Source organism: Gouania willdenowi, chromosome 16 (genome assembly GCF_900634775.1).
Source record: "Gouania willdenowi chromosome 16, fGouWil2.1, whole genome shotgun sequence".
NCBI classification, from domain to species: domain Eukaryota; kingdom Metazoa; phylum Chordata; class Actinopteri; order Blenniiformes; family Gobiesocidae; genus Gouania; species Gouania willdenowi.
The window spans coordinates 34305801-34326163 of NC_041059.1; the positions used below are offsets into that span (position 1 = coordinate 34305801).

General features: G+C 38.1%; 1 protein-coding gene across 1 annotated transcript in view; it reads left to right on the top strand.

Moving 5' to 3' along the window:
- tsnare1 (T-SNARE Domain Containing 1) overlaps nucleotides 1-20363 on the top strand; it is a 214675-nt gene that overhangs the window by 80643 nt on the left and 113669 nt on the right. Inside the window, exons 5-8 of the mRNA XM_028471586.1 lie at nucleotides 7615-7705; nucleotides 7827-7901; nucleotides 7995-8048; nucleotides 11633-11767. Coding sequence (XP_028327387.1) covers nucleotides 7615-7705; nucleotides 7827-7901; nucleotides 7995-8048; nucleotides 11633-11767 — 355 coding nt within the window. The remainder of the gene's footprint in view (nucleotides 1-7614; nucleotides 7706-7826; nucleotides 7902-7994; nucleotides 8049-11632; nucleotides 11768-20363) is intronic.

Below are 20363 nucleotides of genomic sequence, written 5' to 3' on the forward strand. Positions count from 1 at the left end.
TGTCCGGTTCAACTCTAGTGTTGAACCTGCATTGCTGCTCCATGGGTTTCCATCTTATTTGAATTTAATCAGTGTTACAATATGAAAATAATAATATCTTCAGTTTGTCAGACCATTAAAAACTAGAAGATTTACATGTCCTGAAGAAAATGCAAGTGAGGATGCAGGTGCTGGCCCAGGTTGCACTGCATTAGCAAACATTAGCATTAGCTAGCATTAGCTAGCTTTACCATTATCTAGCATTAACATTAGCATTAGTATAGTATTAGCATTACATTAGTATTAGCATAGTGTGAGCATTAACATAGTGTTAGCATTAACATATCGTTAGCATTAGCATTACATTAGCTAACATTAGCATTGGCTAAAATTAGTATTAGCATAGCATAGCATAGCATAGCATAGCATAGCATAGCATAGCATAGCATAGCATAGCATTAACCTAATAATAACATTAACTTACCATTATCATTACCCAGCATTACCATTAACCTAGCGTTTGCTATTAGCCTAGCATTAGCATTAACCTAGCATTACTATTAGCCTAGCATTAACATTAGTCTAATGTTAGCATTACCCAAGCATTAACACAAACCTAGCATTAGCAGTCACCTATAGGGATGTAACGATTCACTCAACTCCTGATACGATTCGATCCACGATATTGGGTTCACGATACGATTCTCTCATGATTTATTTTACAAAATGGAACTGTAGACAAATGATGACTGAAAAATATTCCTTTATTTTTTTTGGGAAAAAAACTAGAAAATACTGTATTATTTTTATTTTATTTTTCATTGTCAAAAGAATCCCTTGATAAACTATTCAAACAATGCAATTTAACTAAAAAAAATCTTGAATGAAATAAATAAAGGAATAATACAAATGAAGAAGAAGCTTATTAGTTTAAATTCTGTTCTATAGTAAACAATGCAAAACTGCACAATAGTTTTTTTTTTCTTTTTAAAAGTGCAACTGAAAATGTATTTTGTGCCTTAACAATTGGACTTAAAAAAAATGAGTCATTGCACTGTATTTACGTCAAATATTTGTTTGAACCATCAGAGGGCGCTGGTAACCCAGTGGTGGGTGGGCATGCAGATTCTTGCAGTGATGAAGATATGCTATGCGCTAGCAGACAGAGCTAATAGAAGATATTCTTTTGATGCTAAAGGGGTAAGGAATCATTTATGAACATGTACATGAGTACAAGGTGGCCAGAAAGAAAGTAGTAGCAGATTCTGCCCGCCAACACTTCTGGACAAGAGAAGGATATATATATATATATATATATATATATATATATATATATATATATATAGCGCCCTCTGCTGTTTAAAAAAAGTACTGCGATTCAATTTTCACAGTATCGATGTGAACTGTGATACCTATGAATTGATTTTTAACTGCCTTACGATTAATCGTTACAATAGCTGAATATTAGCAACATGGTTGAAATGGGTTGATTAAGTTGAAATGGCTGCAAGGTAGTAGCTGAACATGTTCAAGGTTGAATGTTCAAAATCATTTGAAGTATGGCTGGGGATGAAGGGCTTAAAAGTTGAAAAAGCTTAAATTTACAATAGAAATGAATGTAAAAGAAACAAATGTAATAAAAAAATTACAAATTATAAATCTAGAAGCATAAATATCTGCAACTTTCTGAATTTTTTGATAGGTTAATTGTCAAAATCGGACAAACGGTGTCGGAGGAGTTAGCAACGACAGAAGAAAAAATGGATAATGATAGTGAGGATGCAGGAGGCACCCACACTAAACTCTGTGACAGTGACCAGTGGCGCCGCCAGGATTCAATATCATGGTACGCACACAGATCCAGTTAACTCCAGTTATCACCAAAACCGTCAATCAGTTCATCAAGGAAGATGTATCTATCCTAAAAACTGCCATTGTCATGTTTGTGCATAAGTCGGCAGATAAACCAGAGGTCAGTAACTATCGAGCCATTAGCATACTCCCTGCTCTCTCTAAGCTCTATGAGAATGTTGTAGCCGAGCAGCTCATAAAACACCTTGATGCTAAGGCTCTACTAAATCCTTTGCAATTTGGTTTCCGGAGGAATTACTCAACTGAAACAGCTTCTTGCTACTTCCTTGAATAAATTAAATCAAGTCTGGACCAGGGAGGAGTAATTGGAGCTGTCCTCCTTGAATTGCACAAGGCGTTTGACACAGTCAGTCAGTATTCAAAACAGACCATGAATTGGTTCACATCATACTTAACACTAGCATGCCCAAGGTTTTCTTACTCCTGTTGCCCTGCCCAGAGGCCGCCAAATGACACTCATTTGCAACTCAGTGGGCCACCTCTCTTATGTAAATAAAGCCTTTCGATCGGAATGTGCAGCTGGGCATTGACAAACTTTGGGGGTTGGTGTAAATGATGGCCAGTGTTGAGAAACCAGTTTCTCCCAGGTAGATGTTTGTTAATCCAAATAACATTATATGGAATTATTGGATAAGAATGGCCAAATTAATATGAGCCATGTGTGTTGTGATCAATTAATAAACCACAATAAATAAAATTAGAAAAAGAAAAACAGTATTAACAGTATTCACTATTTACCTTTATTGTTTTTGAAAAGTGCTTATAAATAAAATGTATTGTTGCTATTTATGGTAAAGCGAGATTTCCGAGTGTGAAAAGGACTGTTTGAGTTCTCACTTTAAAAAGGTAAATTCACGAGGTCAACCATTCACTAACCAGGTCCATGATTATTTTATTAAGCTATTATTTTACAAATTTGAAGAAAGTGCACAAGATGCACTTTCTTGTGCATCTTGTGCACTTTGATTCAACACATTGATTCAACAGGGATTCAACATTCCCTGTTGAATCAATGCTTCAACAGGGAAAAACAATCTAAATCTCTGTTTACACCATCAGTTATGCTGACATTATCCCTCTTAACCTTTGACCCAATGCGGAAGTACGAAGCCGGACAAGTTTGGTATCAAGTTCTGGGTGGCATGTGACCTTAAATCCAAGTATGTGTGCAAAATCATCCCATATCTTGGCAAAGACCCCAGTCGTCCACCTGGGGAGAGATTGTCTGAAAATGTGGTGATGAAGCTTATGGAACCGTTTATGGACAAAGGAAGAACTGTTACAACCGACAATTTTTTTCACTTCATTGTCACTAGCACGTCGACTGCACAGCCGGAAGACCACCCTCCTTGGCACAGTCAATAAGATTCGCCGGGAGCTTCCAGATTCAGCTAAAAAGAATTTGGCCCGTGAGGAATTCAGCACACAAGTGTTTTCAACCTCTGGTGCCACACTGACTGTTTATGTGCCCAAACGAAAGAAGACTGTCTGCCTCCTCAGTAGCGTGCACAGCGTGGTGGAGACTGAGGCTACTAGGAAAAAAAAGCCGAACACAGTCACCGACTACAACAGCATGAAATGCGGTGTGGACGTCATGGACCAGATGGTTCGAAAGTACACTGTGCGTTCAGGAACACGGCGTTGGCCAGTCGCTGTGTTTTACAACATGATTGACATTGCAGCGCTGAACGCACATGTGCTTTATCAGGCATGCACTGGGGTCAAGGAGAGAAGGGTGGACTTCTTGCTGGAGCTTGCAAATGAGCTTGCCCAGTCTCCTATGGCAGCCAAGGAGGTGAATGAGCAAAACCTTCAGCAACAACCACCCACACCTGATGTGGGGAAAAGGGCATTGTGCCAGGTGAAGTGTTGCTGCAGGAAAAACCGTGCCACCAAGCGTTGTATGTATTGTGACAAGTTTGCATGTGGCAAATGCATAAAGGAGGTGTGGCAGTGCCAGAAATGTTCACAAAATCTCTAATAAATAAATTTCACCAAGAATGCAAACAAACTGTTGCCGTCTCACTATTACTACTTACTACTTTCTGTCGCAAAAGTTGAAATATAAGTTACAACCTCTATGTAGCTGCTGTATGGGAAACACAAAGGCGAATACAAAAGGTCTTTGTGTCCTGGAACCTACCTAGCCACCCCCCCCACCCTAGCTGAGGGGGGAGTAGTGGCCTCAGTAACATAACAATGGTCACAAGCTGAGTTGTTCACACCCGCCATCTGACACCAGCTTGGACTTTATAGGTATAGGTGTCAAATGACACCACTGTGGTCATGCTAGTGTTAAGTGAAGACAGCAATGCGTGAGAGTGAATAATACCTTATTCTCTCTTAACACTTGCTCTATGGGTGTTCCACAGGGCTCAATTATTGGGCCCATGCTCTTTAGTGTAAACATCAATGACCTCCCCTCAGTGTGTGATGTTAAAGGTCATCATGTACGCTGATGACACCGTATTGTTCACGCATGGAAGACATGCACTTGAAGTAGCAAAGAGGCTAACAAGTTGCTGCCCTGCTTCAAAGTTCTTGTCCTACTTTAAACATTGAAAAAACTGTTACCATGTGTTCTGTTATGCATAATAAGCATAGTTTTTAGTTTAAAATGTGTATTTTTCCCTATCTTTCATTTCAGTTAGTTTATAGTGCCATCCGGGGGATAAAGGATGTTAGTGCACTTGTTGCTTTGAATAAAACTTTATTCAACTGTGTATTAACAAAAGCAAAAGTTAAGATAGCGGAACGCAGTTCTAACCGTCTTTTGAGACCGCAAAAGTTTCGAGGTTGCATCGTCGGTATGTACTTTTACACTTGTTACAAGTTTATGTTTCTTTTTATTTGTAGAATACAGTAAAATGTGTAGTATTAACGCCAATTGTATTGTTAATTTCACTTGAACTATGCAGCTCTAAAAATGGCGTCAGCTCGCTTTCTGTGTGTTAATTAGTGGACTTGTTACATGTCATATTATTTACTGTGTTGTGTATTTTGTGTATTATTGTAGGCATATGGTAATTATACATTGTTTATTCTTTTAGTTTCACCTTTTTGAACATCATTAAACCTGCTTAAAGACACACGTCTGTAGAGTCATCGATGTGAGAGAGGAGTTAAACGCCATAGCTGTCAGTAACAGCACATCATGTATTTTACAAACAAGCGTAATTCATTAAACTTCCCAGACATCTATTGATGGGAATAAAATCAAACATGTTAATGAATTAACTTATTTAGGTGTCACAATCGATTCAACTTTGACTTTTAAAACTCACATAAAATGACTTTGTAATTTCCTTAAATTTAACCTCTCAAATTTTTGGCACATAAGAGGGTCTCAAACAACTGAGGCCTCACACATGTATTTAAACTCTATGGTAATGTCACATTTTCTGTATTGTGTGACTACCTGGTCACAGGTGTGCAAAACAGCCATGAAAGCCATTGTCGTTATATAAACAAGCAGTCAAAATTCATGACAAAAAACGTCAACAGTACCACCACTGTCATGTTCTTACCAAATATAATTTCCTAAATTTTGATAATTTGTTAATTTACGTTAATCTTTGCCTACTTTTAAAGTGTCTTGTTGACCGCGGACCGCACACACCAAATCGTCCTTCTCCGGTGGCCATAGGTCATTGGAATAGTTTGCCAACAGAGATCCTGGCCTGCACTGAGTTTCTTGTATTTGCACGTCTGACAAAGAATTGACTGCTGCCTAAACAAAACTGTACACATTAAGGATGAAAATTGTTGATGTAAAGTGTATATTCTGTATTCATGAGAGAGAGAGAGAGAGAGAGAGAGAGAGAGAGAGAGAGAGAGAGAGAGAGAGAGAGAGAGAGAGAGAGAGAGAGAGAATGGGACGGTTCAAAGGGAGAGAATGAGTGAGAAAGGTATGCAGAGTGTAAGAGAAGGATTTTAGCGTGAATCTTGATACTTGATACCTAGTTCTATCAATACTATACAAAGTGGTCAATTAGTTCATATTTCATTTCACGGGCGACCGAGGCTCAGGTGGTAGTGGGTCGTCTTCTGATCGAGAGGTTGAGGGATCGATCCCAGTACCTGACTATGTGTCGAAGTCTCCTTGGGTAAGACACTGAACCCTAAGTTGCTCCCAGTGGTTGACTAGCACCTTGCATGGCAGTCCTGTCCCATTGGTGTGTGAATGTGAGAGTGATTGGGTGAATGACCTGATATGTAAAGCGCTTTGAGACTGCTTCAGTGTGGTGATAAGGCGCTATATAAAATCAAGTCCATTTACCATTCATTAATTGTGTAAATGTGTAAGTTTTCTTTTCTATACACCAACCTGCCCAGGGACTACAGGGTGTAAATTAGCATCTTTCCTGACTTTGTCTTGGTCTAGGAATGGGAATTGATAAGAATTTATCGATTCGATTCCTTACCGATACTCTTATCGATTCTCATTGAGTGAAGGAATGAAATAATACAAATTAATTTGTTTGCTTTAACTCTTTATTATATTATTTTTGTCTCTTTAATTTCCTGCAGGGATATCAGCTCTCTTTTAATCCACCACTTATTGATTGTTTTCACTGGATAATAATATATACAAAAGCGCTATATAAAATTGATGAATTATCATTATTATTATTATTATTATTATTATTATTATTATTACAACATATGACACATTTTGGCTACAAACATTTGAGAATATTTACAGTGCTCCTTTTGAACTTGAACAACTTGATCTAAAACTAATTCAGACATAAAACAAATAATTATTCTGTAAAAAAGAACATATTGACCAGTACAGCTGCACTTATTGTTATGTATTTAAATGGTAAAGCTTTAGCTTAACATTTGTTTACATTTCTATAAATGGACCTTCAGAGACGCCGTCCCCGTTGTTACATGTGACGTCATCAGCCGTGTGTGTGTGAATGTGTGAGAGAGGAAACTAAAGACAATGATCAGTAACCCGTGTCTGATTACTTGCTATGAGGACATAAACTGGCAACGAGGTGTGTGTTGTTATGGAAGTTTGTTGTTTTTGAAAGAAAAGTCTGTGCAAGAAGCAACAGAGACGCTACAAACACAGCACAGCTGCGGGTGGAGGAGGTGGATTCTCCGCAGTGGACAGCAAACAACTATATGGTGGAAGGAGCTTCACTTGGTGCTAGCATAAACACAACATACAGGACTTGGAGGAGTTTATGATTACGTATTTGCAACGTAAGATGAACCGATAAACGTAATTGACAGGCAAACAAAGAAACAATTCCTCGGAATTGTATTACTGGGAACCAGTTCTCAGAAAGAACTGTTGTGTGTGTGGAGGGGGACCACTGACCTCTGACTTGTCAAAAATTTTCATTACAGTTTTGAAAATTTTAGAGTTGGCTGTAGCGGAAATTTTCAGAGTGAACTACAAGTACCATAATGCTGTCAAAAAGGTGACTAGACAATGTTTTAATGGTCATCATTCTTACTAGTTTTAGCATTGCTGTACACTGTGTGCCTTCCTGTAAAACCGTGAGCTATCCTGTAATACCGCAATAATTATTGTACCGTGAAGTTAATACCGTGATTATACCGAACCGTGAGACTTAGATATCATTACATCCCTACTCGTTCTCATTTAAGTATGTTATGTGGGTTACCTATTCCTTACTGAAACTGGTATACTCACATAGAACTTGCAAACTCACTGCAAGTTTCAAGGGCTAATCATCCCCAAAGCAAAGTGCTGTGATTTGATCTCTATTTTTAATCCTACAGACATTCCATCCAGCAACAAACCAACAAAGTCATCACCTGCACCAGCCAACTCATCAAGCAGCTTTCTGATATAATCAGTGGCTCTTCACGGGTAATTCTTGCCCTCTTCACCTCCACCATGCCACAATTCAAAAACATTAAAAGGGATTTGATAAAACATTAATACATTCATACAACTCATCCATGTTTTCTTATTCTTTTTCTTATTACAGCAAGACCGTTTGCGTCTCACTCGACTAAAGACAGAACTCTCTGAGTCGGTGCAGCGCTATGCAGACCTGCAGAAGGTAAGAAATGAATTATTTTTTACTTATTTCACTGAATGTCTGTAAAACATCTGCAACAACCAGTTATACTTTCTTCTATTACTTCTCATTCAGAAAATTGCTGACCGTTCAAAGTCCTTGCTTTCTTCACCACACAAGTCCAAGGACGTGAGTCTTTTCCTTACACACAGGAATGTACACAATGGTCAAATAACCAAAATGTCATCAACATCCTGCAATTATCTAACCAGACAATGTGAGTTTTCCAATCCCACATTTTAATAATGTAGTGTAATTTGTTTCAGTAATGTATTATTAGGATGTATAATGTTTATGAGGACGAGTGAGTGCACTAATTGCACTAATGCAAAGTATAAAGAAGTGTTGCCTAATGAGAATGTGCTGCATGTCAACTGAGGTGAGTGCCTGTGCTATGACCTACACAGGCTACTCTAACTCAAATTAACCATCCACTCAGCCAACAAAAGTTGGAAATTATTAGCATTGCAAAAAGTCCGACTGGCTTTAAATCACGCTCCAATGTCCAGAATCAGTTTGCAACAAATATACTTTAATAGTGTTATCTCAGAGAGGCAAAAAGTGCTGCCTGAAAGATGTAAGCATATATAGACTATCAATAAAATAATAGCAAAAAATGACCTATTGCTACTAAAGGTTTTATGGTTTGGGAATAAACTAAACAGCCGCTAAGGACTATTAAATGTGGAGCTTTTCTGTGGTCAGAGCAAAACAGGACAAAAACAGAAGTTTGAATTTAACATCTTTATCTGAGAAACAACTCTGAAAGCATTGCACCTCTTCCTCTCAGAGCTTTTATGGTCATTTCTTCACAATGTGAAGCAAAATCATTATTCTTTCAAATGCTACTGTCCCCCACATCTACTGTCCCCCTACACTCAGTGTATGTTTTGGTCATTGAATTTTCCGTTCAGAAAAGGAAAAGGAAAAACAAATAACAATTGGCTATTTGATTTTCATTTTCAAATTGAAAAACTAAAAATTAAATTTAAGGCATGTTTCTTTATCAGGGTCAAGAAAACCAAAAAACAGAAATACTGTACCAGACAACAACAACAAACAAAAAAAACACCCCCATTTTTCATTACGGTGAGACTTGAAGTTGTTCTTTTCAAAATAAGAGCACATATATAAGGACACTGCTGTTTTTCTGGTGCCAAAATATATGAATTATCACTATATTTTCCCTGCTGTTTAAAATGTCTTTGGAACCGTACTCCAAAATCATTTTTGAAATGGCATTTTCTGTGCAAAATCTCCTCAGGTCTTGCTGAAAAACCCCTTCCACTCCCACTTTGGTGCAATATATTTGCAGCAATTTCTGCAAATAACAAGCCTTGTTTTGTCATTTCAAAAATGTGCTGTTATTTTGAAAAGAACAACTTCCAGTCTCACCGTAATGAAAAACGGGTGTTTTTTTTATTTTATTTGTGTGTGTGTGTGTCCTCTGCACTAGCAGAACAAATCAGAGCCGAGCCGGGGGTGGGGCAAATGACCCATCAAACATGAAGTATAACAAAACAAGAGAACAACAAAAACATTAGGCTACATGGTCACTAATAATAAAACAACACAAATTCAAATCATCTCAGCACCACGGATATCGACCGCTTTATTTTGACACCCACTTTAACCATTTCATCTCAGAGCCTGTATCAATAGCTATGAAGTTTAGTAAAACTGGCAGAGCGGCCCACATGTTCACAAACACTATTTCAATATGAAGTACTATAGGCCTATTCACCACTATTTGAAGGGCATACGACGAGCCTTGCACTCCGCGAACTCGTCCACGATGGTCTGTATGTTCATTTTCTTTGCTTTCTCATTCTCTATGAACAACATGACAAGTCCACTCAGTCTCTCCTGTCCTACTGTTCTCCTCAACTGGTTTTTAATATATTTTAACATGGAGAATGAGCGGGGCAACCTATAGACTCATTTCAATGTGGACAAACATGACACGTGACTGATGTGAGCGCGCATACTCGGTGCAGAAACCATGTTGATTACATATGTGACGCTTGAAAAATGGTAGTGAATGAATCGCTGTTAAGGCTCGTAAATAGTTTGTAGTAAGTAGAAAACTTGTCACCTGAGGACGCGGCCGCTTATTTAAGGAAACTCACTTTAAGTTTTGGTGAATGATTGTGGGACCCATGCAGCATTCCCAAAAACAAGTGGTCATCAGATGTGCGCTCCTGGTTCGATGTTCAATGGCCAGACTTTAATACATAACTGATAGAAAAATCCAGTGTATCTGAGAAAGAAAACCTAAAGCATACAAGTCTCTAGAGGCTTATAGCTGTTATGAACTGGCAGGTAGGCGGGCTGTCGTACTTCTGTTACCGAAGATTTCCACGTATTCTGATCAGTTTCAACGGATGAGTTTCCATCTCTACATTAAGTCTCCTCCTCACTGTCCAACGTCTGCATATTAGTCCATTTACAGCTTTTTATGGTCTCTTTTTACTGGATCCAGACTGAGACACTGTGCTGCCCCCCCCCCGTGCACCATCGCCTCAGCAGTTCTTTGTTTGTTTTGCACCGAGCCTGCGTGCGCATGCCCTAATTTAGTATGCATACGTCACACAAAATGGGTCTATATAACCCCTGATAAATCTGCATGATGGGTAATGTTAAACAGACTGTGCCCATACTCTGGGCGCCTCTGGCAAGTCATGGGAGCACCCGCCTTCTCCAGCTTCCCTCAGTCGTGGTAGAGGCCGGCTCCCTTAAGTCCTACCTCCTATCCGGGGGCGTGCCGCCCTCCCAGCCCCCACTGAAGCCCCGCCCCAGTCCTCTGGTATTTTTGTTTTTTGCTTTTTAAAACAAAAATTGAAAATCAACTGATTTTTAAATGATTGTTTATCCTTTTTTGACCCTGATTAAGAAATGTACCTTGAATTTCAATTTTAGTTTTTCAATTTGAAAACCAAAATTAAAATAACCAATGTTTTTTTTTGTTTTTTTTCTGAACAAAAAATTAAATGACCAAAACATACTCTGACCCCAGAGATGAGCAACTGTTGTTTTTTTCAAGGATCAACATTCATGTCAGCATTGAAATAATGACTAATCAATAATGACTAATCTAAATATCAACACAGGAAAAAACAAGGCTTTGGTCTGGGTTTTGTGTATTTTTGTTGCCGTTTTATATTTTTCTGTTACTTTTGTGTGTTTTTGCATTTGTCTTTGGAGCTTTTCTTGCCATTTTGTATAATTTTGTTTTGTTATTCGATATCTTTTTGTTATTTTTTGTATATTTTTTCTTAGTACAGTTACTTTAGGGGCTGCACAAAATTCGATCAAGGCCGGCCGGCTATAGAGTCTGAAATGTGCAGGACAATAGCTCCTCAGGAATGACTGACAACTCTTACAATAATAGGTTTTTGGTCTCCCAATGTAATTTATTTCTTTTGGAGAATTCAAGAATGCCATACATGCGTGAGCAATTTCAATTTTTGAATCTAATGGGAAATTAATCTGAAACAAACACTAGAGGTTTTTCACAGTTGAGAAAACCAAACATTTGTTCTCTTACATCAAACCAAGCTTTTCTGTTTTTCCAACAACTTTTGAATATATATATATATATATATATATATATACACACACACATAATAGTTCATAAAGAACAGATGGGAACATTTTCTATTCAACTTTATTGTTTTCAAATGAGATCTATTGATAATGTGTGTCCTTAACAGAGTCCGCAGGCCCCGCCCTCTGAGGGGGTGGAGCAGGTGGAAGACAGCCCATGGGGAGGAGGTCAGGCTCTCCTTATCGCAGAGGAAGACTTGCAAGTGCTTCATCAGAGGGAGGAAGCCCTGCTTCAGATCGAAGTAAGAGGTTTTACACCCATTTCACTTATAAACATTTTAAAATATAACACTGATAAAAAATAGAAAATCATGCTATATGTTACACACTGTATGAGGTATTTTTCTTCATATTTGTTGGTGCAAAGTATTGTTCACAGCAGCTAAATACAAATCTAATCTATTTTTGGTTATTAGTTATTTTGATCGATTTCAGCACACCAAAGTTGTCTACATGATCTTAGAATTATCTTCATTCAATTAAAATTAAAATGTATTTGAATGGGACAATGCATATTTACGAACAAAACACTACATGAATATATGCTAGATTTAGCACTTTCACTTTTAAGCTAATTTCCATCTGTCTCCACAGACTTCAACATATAAGAAAGCAGAACGCAGACTTTTGAGTATCAAGTTACAATACAATAAAAACCAAAAGAATCAATAAAATATATAGAAATAACGGTGCACATAGTATTACATGCTTATTTCAATATAAAGTGCTTAGAATCCAGCAGCAAACTGTAAAATACTTGCAACAATGTCATACATTAGCATAAAATGTAAAGCGCATGAAGTTCTGCAATCTGCAGGTGTGATTGTTGCATAAGCATGTAATGAGTTGCCTCTTCAATGACAATAACAGTATATAGACATGTACTCTCTGGACGAATGGAGCTCTTCAGAACTGTACCTCCTAATCTCCCCTGGAGGCGGACCTCATTCAAACCACAGTGTTTTTTCATATTAAAAAGAGTCACCAAAGGGGGGGTAGGGCCTGTCACGCTGGGAGGGTGTAGAAATAGATTGAGGCAGCAGGCAGGCATAGCGTTCATAAAACCAGTCCATGTTTAATGCAGAAACTAACAAAAACCAAAATGGCACAAGGAGGCACGAGGAAAGCAGGGAGCAGGAGACAAAACGACCATATGCGACCTGTATCCCATCTGTTAAAGACAGTATGAACAGCACAATTCTGTTTTTTTTTTAATTAGACCCAGGTCACTTTCATTTGTGGTCCTAAATCACATACGACTGCATGGCCGAGGCACTTTCTATACGACTCCTTACATCATCACCAACCAAACACTCTGTTGTACAGATGTCCCAACCATCAAACTGCAGAGATAGAGCTATAAACCTGGCTCTCTTCTTTTTCACTCCCCTTTAAAGGAGCATAGGGCAGGAGTTGAGAAAAAATAAGCATTCATTTTAAGGTTTTTTTTATAGCTAATGGCTGATGAAGCACTCTAAACCAAAGAGAATGAGTCCACACATATTTATACCTATTGCTTTGAAAAGATTGTGTAATACATTTTGTAATACTGTTATGGGTACGAACAGCAGTACAATTCCGCTGGCGGTGACGTCAAATGACACTGGTGCGCGTTATCGACGGTTTTACCTGGAAGTAAATGTAAAAAATGAAAAGATGGCTTGGAGACAGAAAGAAGACAAGCATAGTGGACTAAACTACTGTTTGGTTCCACAGCTGTACGCAGAGGCATGTGCACAGGTCAGTAAACAGTCATATGAACGGCGAGAAAATAAGTAACCGTGCATTTGCTCATCTGAGTCCGACCCAACAGTTAAAACCTTGTTTTTTTTTCTCAAAAAAATTGCATATTTATGTTTGTTTTAGTGGTAAGCTCCAATTTTATTAACAAACAACTGTTAATGTCAACATCAGATCAGCGTGCATGTAACAAGCGAAAGTGAAACACAAACAAGAGATGCACAAGAGACACATTGGATCTATTTACATAATCCATGTATCAAAGATAAAGATAATCTATGTTATTGAGCAGTAAAAATAATGTTTGAACGGTGTATTCCTTTAAAATTGTGCTCTGCTCCATTCTCCTTACCCCGCGGATCACAGCTCTCCCTGTGCTTTCTTCAGAACTGCATCAGTTGTAGCTGCTACTGCACTCACTTCAGACTGTGTGCAAACAACACTATGCGACCGAACCCGGTCGGGTTTCCATCCTCTATCCACAAGATCAGAGGGGTATTCCATAAAGGAGGGTTAACAAAGTCTATCCATAAACTCTGGGTCAACATACCCCGCGATGGGAAACTCTGGGTATCGGATTCCATTACAGCTGGTATGAAGTGGGTTAATCAACCCTGAGTATGTAAACCTTGGGTTACTGACATGCACACGCGCGATAAAAAGCCATCATCAATGGATCAGAAAATACTCAAACTGCCATGACAACCAAACGGAAGAGAGTGATTTATTCACCCTGATGGGTGAAATAAGCCGGTGTTTGATGAATATGAGCCTGTTCTAAAGGTGCGTTCAGTCTTCAGTGATTATAGTGGCTTACATCACCCGTAATTAGTCACACTTTTTGGTCGCTTCATCACTTTATTGCTTCAGTGACATGACAAGCGTTGAATAATATGAATAAAATGTGTCTAAGGAGACGTGTCAGCAACATAGGATGGCTACATAGAGAGCCCTCCTGTTACACTGGATATAAAGACAGTGGCTGCTGCTTCATATCACATCATTTATATTGATTCTTAATGTAATATTGTCACCAGAGTCATGTCGACGTCCTAAAAAATGTCATAAAAAAACACTGAAGCGGGACGCGAACCCACGATCCATCGCTTTCAAGAGCAGTGTCACACTTCACTGCACCATCTTATCATCAAAGATGTATGATCTACAGACTTAACTGTATAACAATATAAAACAACAATCGAGCCTTAAAAGTTGATTTATTTAAATTATCATCTCCTCCTTTATATTATCTACAGGTTTTTATCCAGAGAACTTTACTACAGACGTCAGTAAATGTTTTAATGTAGATCAACCTCTCAGTGACTTTCACTTAATGATCTACATCTACAATGTTATAAAGAAAATTACCGTTATCACGAAAAAAAAAAAAAAAAAAAGACGTAAAGCAACAGAACATTGTGATGTTACTAATGTGTTTCAGAGAAAAGTGTTAAAGTTTATTAAAGTGTTAAGAAATGGTGTTCAGGTGGGCGGAGCCAGGTAGAAACCAAGGGTTTCTTTGATAAAACCTGCCAGCGACCAGGTTTAGTTTACGGACAATGTTGCCATGGTAACATTCTCAAAGAAGAACATACCTCGCTTTTTGTAATGGGATACTCAGAGTTTCCCTAATTTGAGCCTGAACATACTCAGAGTTTGAACATAACCCGCTTTATGGAATACCCCTCAGGTGACTAGCATGGCGGCTTGATTGGGAACGGGCCACACCTGGGTGCAAAACAAGAGGCAGCTAATCACTCACAACCCAAACACACTGACATCACTGGAAATTGGAGAAACGAGCAGGAATACCTGGGAAGGAGTTAAAACATGAAACTAAACAGAATAAACAATGACTTACAAAACTCAAAGATTACTACAAGGGCTAAACACAAACAGTCCCTGACAGGACCCCTGCTAATTTATTTTTAAATGAATAAGCCACAAACATTTAAATAACTTAAAATCCTCAAAATTGAGGAAAAAGTAGATATTTTTCAAGAACTGCAGCGATATGCAAGACTGAGCTTTTTTTTAATAAAGCAATTACATTGGATTAAGTATTCTATGAGGGAGAAAGTCATACAATAGTGGTATTATTTTCAATAATACAGAAGCCTTCCCATGAACTATTTTTTTATGGGCGGGCATTGCCTTGTTTTCTTTGTGGGCTGCAAAGCACCAAGCAAACAGAAAAACAGCTGCAACGTGACCTAAACTCACCACCTCGAGATTACTAAACTAAAACCTGATTGTTCTTCTTGATTAACTGTGCATTAGCTTGCAACATAAAGACACAACCCATAAACAAAGATATTCACCAAAAAATAAATCCAAACCCTCCGGAAGAGACATCCTGACTCACAAGTGCAACTTAATCCTCTCATTGCACTGAACTAATGAGCATGTGGCCATACCAGCCTGATCACGTTAGATCTCGGAAGCTAAGCAGGTAGTGGCAGGTGTGGCATGACCTGCTTAGTAGTTGGATGAGAGACCACTGAGAGTTCCAGATGCCACAGTGGGGGACAGTCGTTGTCCTTGGACAAGACACTTCATCCACATTGCCTAGTATGAATGGAGTGAGTGTTGGTGGTGATTGGAGGGGCTGATGGCACATTATGGCAGCGTGGCCTCTGTCAGTCTTCCCTAGGGCAGCTATGGCTGCAATAAGAGTTTACCACCACTAAGTGTGGAGTGTGCCTTAATTCTGTAAAGCAACTTTGAATGTCTATGATAAAGTGCTATATAAAAACCAATAAATTATTGTTATTAATCATTCTTTATCATCCACACCTGAAATCTACAAAGAACAATTGGCTGTCAGAATTGTACTTTTTGATGCAAAAGCACAAATATGATGCCTTAAAGGTGCTGCTTTTATGTTCGCTGGAGAATTGTTAATCTGTTTGAGTATTTCATTTTCTTCATGTTTGATGCTTAATCTGAAAAGGGTTCATTCAGTTTAAGGTGAGTTCAATTTGAGACTTTGAAAAAACCTTTTATCGCAACTTCATATTACATTTGATACCAACTTCAAAACAAACACAAATGGAAGAAAAAGCCAACACTACATAAATGACTTTGCATTTACCCAGATTGCATTTTAAAAAATGACTTTTTCCACAACTGGTAGATAATTATTAAACTGACTTCCATAATTATTAGTAGTAAGTGTGTAACAATTGTAGTAAACTCTTTATGACAGCTATGGCATAGATCTATTGTCTTATGTCCTCCACCACCTGTAGTAGTTTGCCTTATTTACCTCGTAATGCTTCCACCAGGTGGGAATAGCAATGTTTTACCATGTTCCATTGGAAGGAAGTATATGGCTTTACAAGTTCATCCTTGACTTGTTCCCTTTTTCAGTTTCTGCTGTACAATTTAAGTTGTAGCGTATCAAAAACAAGCAGCTCCTATTACTGACAGAGATTTCCTGTCTGTTTGGAGCGATTTCATAAGTACATTTGCATTGCAAACAAAGCCAAATCAAGTTGTTATTAAAATCAGCTGCTCTATGCCCATTGGAGCGAGTCTGAGACTATCCTAAAGTGAAAGTAGCTTGTGTGGTGAGGATGTAGCGAGCTAACATGTAGCATGCATCTGCCCTGCCCTGAGTTACGCCCCCATCTCCATCCACGTTTTGTTTGTCACGCAATGGTGTGATTTTACTGCGAGAGGCATTCAGTTTATCACTCATTAATGTTTCCCGTTATTTGAGATGAAGTACAATGTCAGAAAAAACATAAATCCTACACACCATGTGTTAAAGGGGGGGTATCATGTTTTTTTCAGCCACATAGTGCCATTCTATAACATGCTCAAACAACTATGCTGCTCAAATTTATATGGAAAATGCAGCAAATATAAAAAAAATAATTTCCCTCTGTAGCACACAGTTCATGACGCCTCGTTTTCACCTCTGTTTCTTTAAGAAACTCCAAGCTTGTCTGACACGCCATGAGCACGCCCCCTTCAGTACTCATACAAACACGCATGGATGTTGTTTACTTCTGTTTTTTCTGTGCGCTGTATTTGGCTACTTTCTACATTTTTACATCGCTACAATACATTAGAATGATTATCAAAGTGAGGAATGCTAACATTCAGATGGAGATGTCTCTTCCCTGTGACCGACACACACACACACACACACACACACACACTATGGGGGTGAATCCTTAATAAATTAATGTGCACCAGTACATCGCACACGTACCTGCCTGCCTAACTTTCCCTAAACTTACCTAATTAAAGTAGTTAGATGTAGTGGCAGATGTGGCATGACTGAAACTATAGTGATCAGGTGCCCTTCACTATCGATCACCGTCTACGTGACATATAAACACAAAAAATTGTTAGGCGCTTACGCGTGCAGGCATGTACACACGTCTGTAAGTGTGTATGAGTGTTGTGCTGTATCCTGTCCAATCACAGCAACGATCTGACTCAGAGCGTAACACTACAGTCACTACCACTCTATGGATGGCTGTGGAGACACAGACTGTGACCGGACTAAATGGTGGTCCGTTATACACTCAACACTCACACACACTTACATACCTGCACATGTTAGCGCCTAATATTTCTTTTCTAAGTGTTAACATGTCATGTAGACGGTGATCGATAGTGAAGGACACTTGATCGCTATAGCTTCACTAACGCCACACCTGCGTTTACGTGTGACTGATATATTTGTTTGTTAGGTGCACATCCAGGTGTGGCGTATGTGTGCCTACACTTTAATGTGTATGCACATTAATCTGAAAAGGGTTCATTCACTTTATGGTGAGATCAATTTGAGACTTTTTAAAACCTTTTACCGCAACTTCAAATTACATTTAATACGAACTTCAAAATAAACAGAAATGGAAAAAAACAGCAACACTACATAAATTACTCTGCATTTACCCAGATTGCATTTTAAAAAATGACTTTTTCCACAACTGGTAGATAATTATTAAAATGACTTCCATAATTATTAGTAGTAAGTGTGTAACAATTGTGGTAAACTCTTTATGACAGCTATGGCATAGATCTATTGTCTTATGTCCTCCACCACCTGTAGTAGTTTGCCTTATTTACCTCGTAATGCTTCCACCAGGTTGGAATAACAATGTTTTACCATGTTCTACTGGAAGGAAGTATATGGCTTTACAAGTTTATCCTTGACTTGGGGAGGGGTGCAAGGTTTTTTTTTAATTTTTTTTTATTTTAATGCATACATAAATGAGTACAGACAACATAGGCCATGGGTTTCTTACAAAAGCATTTAAAATAAGTAAATTAAAAGCTAAATATGTGGAGGCGGGTGCTCTGGGCTGAACTAAGGAAGAGAAGATAGGAGGGGGAGGGGCCACCTCCCCAAGGCGGAGCCTCGTCCCCTCGAGCATAACAGCAGAAAAAATGGCTGCTGGCAGGAGATTTAAAGATTACTCAAAATACATGAATCAAACTGAGCAACACTGGAGGTATGTTTTTCAGGAGAGAATGACACACTAACATGATATAATGCTTGAAAAATTGATTTTTACATGATACCCCTCTTTTAACATGTTTAAGACTTTGGAAAACTTATTCAAGACATTTTAATGCCAATGATAATGCCTCAGTTTATCGATTTTTAAATGAAATACTTTTGAAGATATTTAGGGATGAACCCATGTCAGTTTACAAATTGTCGGTCTTAAAGTGTTTAAATCTTTCATTGTCAATAACACTGAATTGAATTGTATAAGAAATGTCCCATTCATTTAAATTTGCCTTACCTCAAGAGTCCAAAGATATGCGTTATTACACTTTACAATATATATAATCATCATATAATCTATGCGAAATATACGTTTACAGAGATAACCCGTTCAATACTCATCTGGAAAACTGTCTATTCTCTGTGGTGCCGTGCATGGAAGTTAAGCTCTAGCCACTCGGTTCAAAGGTAAACAATGATTTTTGTCTTTTAAAAAACAGACAGCCGAATTGTAGATAATACTTCAATTATCTAGCAGTTTTGTTGTTTTTCTGATTGGCGCTATAATGGCTATGGAGTTTTGTTATCAGCGTCTGAAACATTTCACAGGAACACACACAGTATTTATTTGTAATAAAAATATACTAAATGAGAAAAAAAAAAAAAAAAAAACATACACAGTATTTATAAAAAAGTACACAAAATGACTCCAGAATCAGACTACAATGGCAACCAAAAACAATTATACAAAAAATTCACAAAAAGACAACTGAAAGACAAAAAATCACATAATGATGACTCCAAAAAATCTACATTAACAAAAAATACAACAAAAATATGAAAATGGCTCAAAACACACAAAACTAAATATTTACCCAAAAAATACACAAAACGACTCCAGAATCACACTACAATGGCAACAAAAACTAAATTTATACAAAAAAATGCACAACAACACAACAGAAAGATACACATAATGACTCCAAAAAACATTACATTACAGAAAAATACACCAAACAAAAAAATATAAAAGTGAGTTAAAAAAAAAAAACCAACAAACACATTTATCATGAACATGTCCCATAGAATTAAACCAGGAAAATTGCACCCACAAATATACCCCTTTATAACACAACAAGAGTACAGAGTATGTACACCTCTTTTACATCCAACCTTCAAACACATACTCAGTTGGCCATAATTGACAACTCTACTTATGCTCCCACATAAATGCATACTTCCAACGGGCACTGTACTAGTCTATCTATGATGCAAGAAAGGTCTGCGTGCATGTGTGTGCGTGTGTGTGCGTGTGTGTGTGTGGAGCGAATCTCACCGACGTGCTGCCTGTTCGACCTGAATCTTAAGTCAACGGCTTCCAAATACCCCGAGTTTGTGCATCTGTTATTTTGGAGTAATTTGGTAATTTCCAAATGTTTCATTTAATTTAATTTTACTTCTGGACAGCACAGAAGTGAAACCTATTCAGCTTTTGACCTCAGTGTGTGAGGGGGCGCTAGCGCACCATCTATAGCTATTTCACTGCACAGCTCACTTCCGGTGCATGCCAGAGCTCCTGTTTTGAGGAAACATACTATTTTACTGTTCGTTATTTGGTGATGACG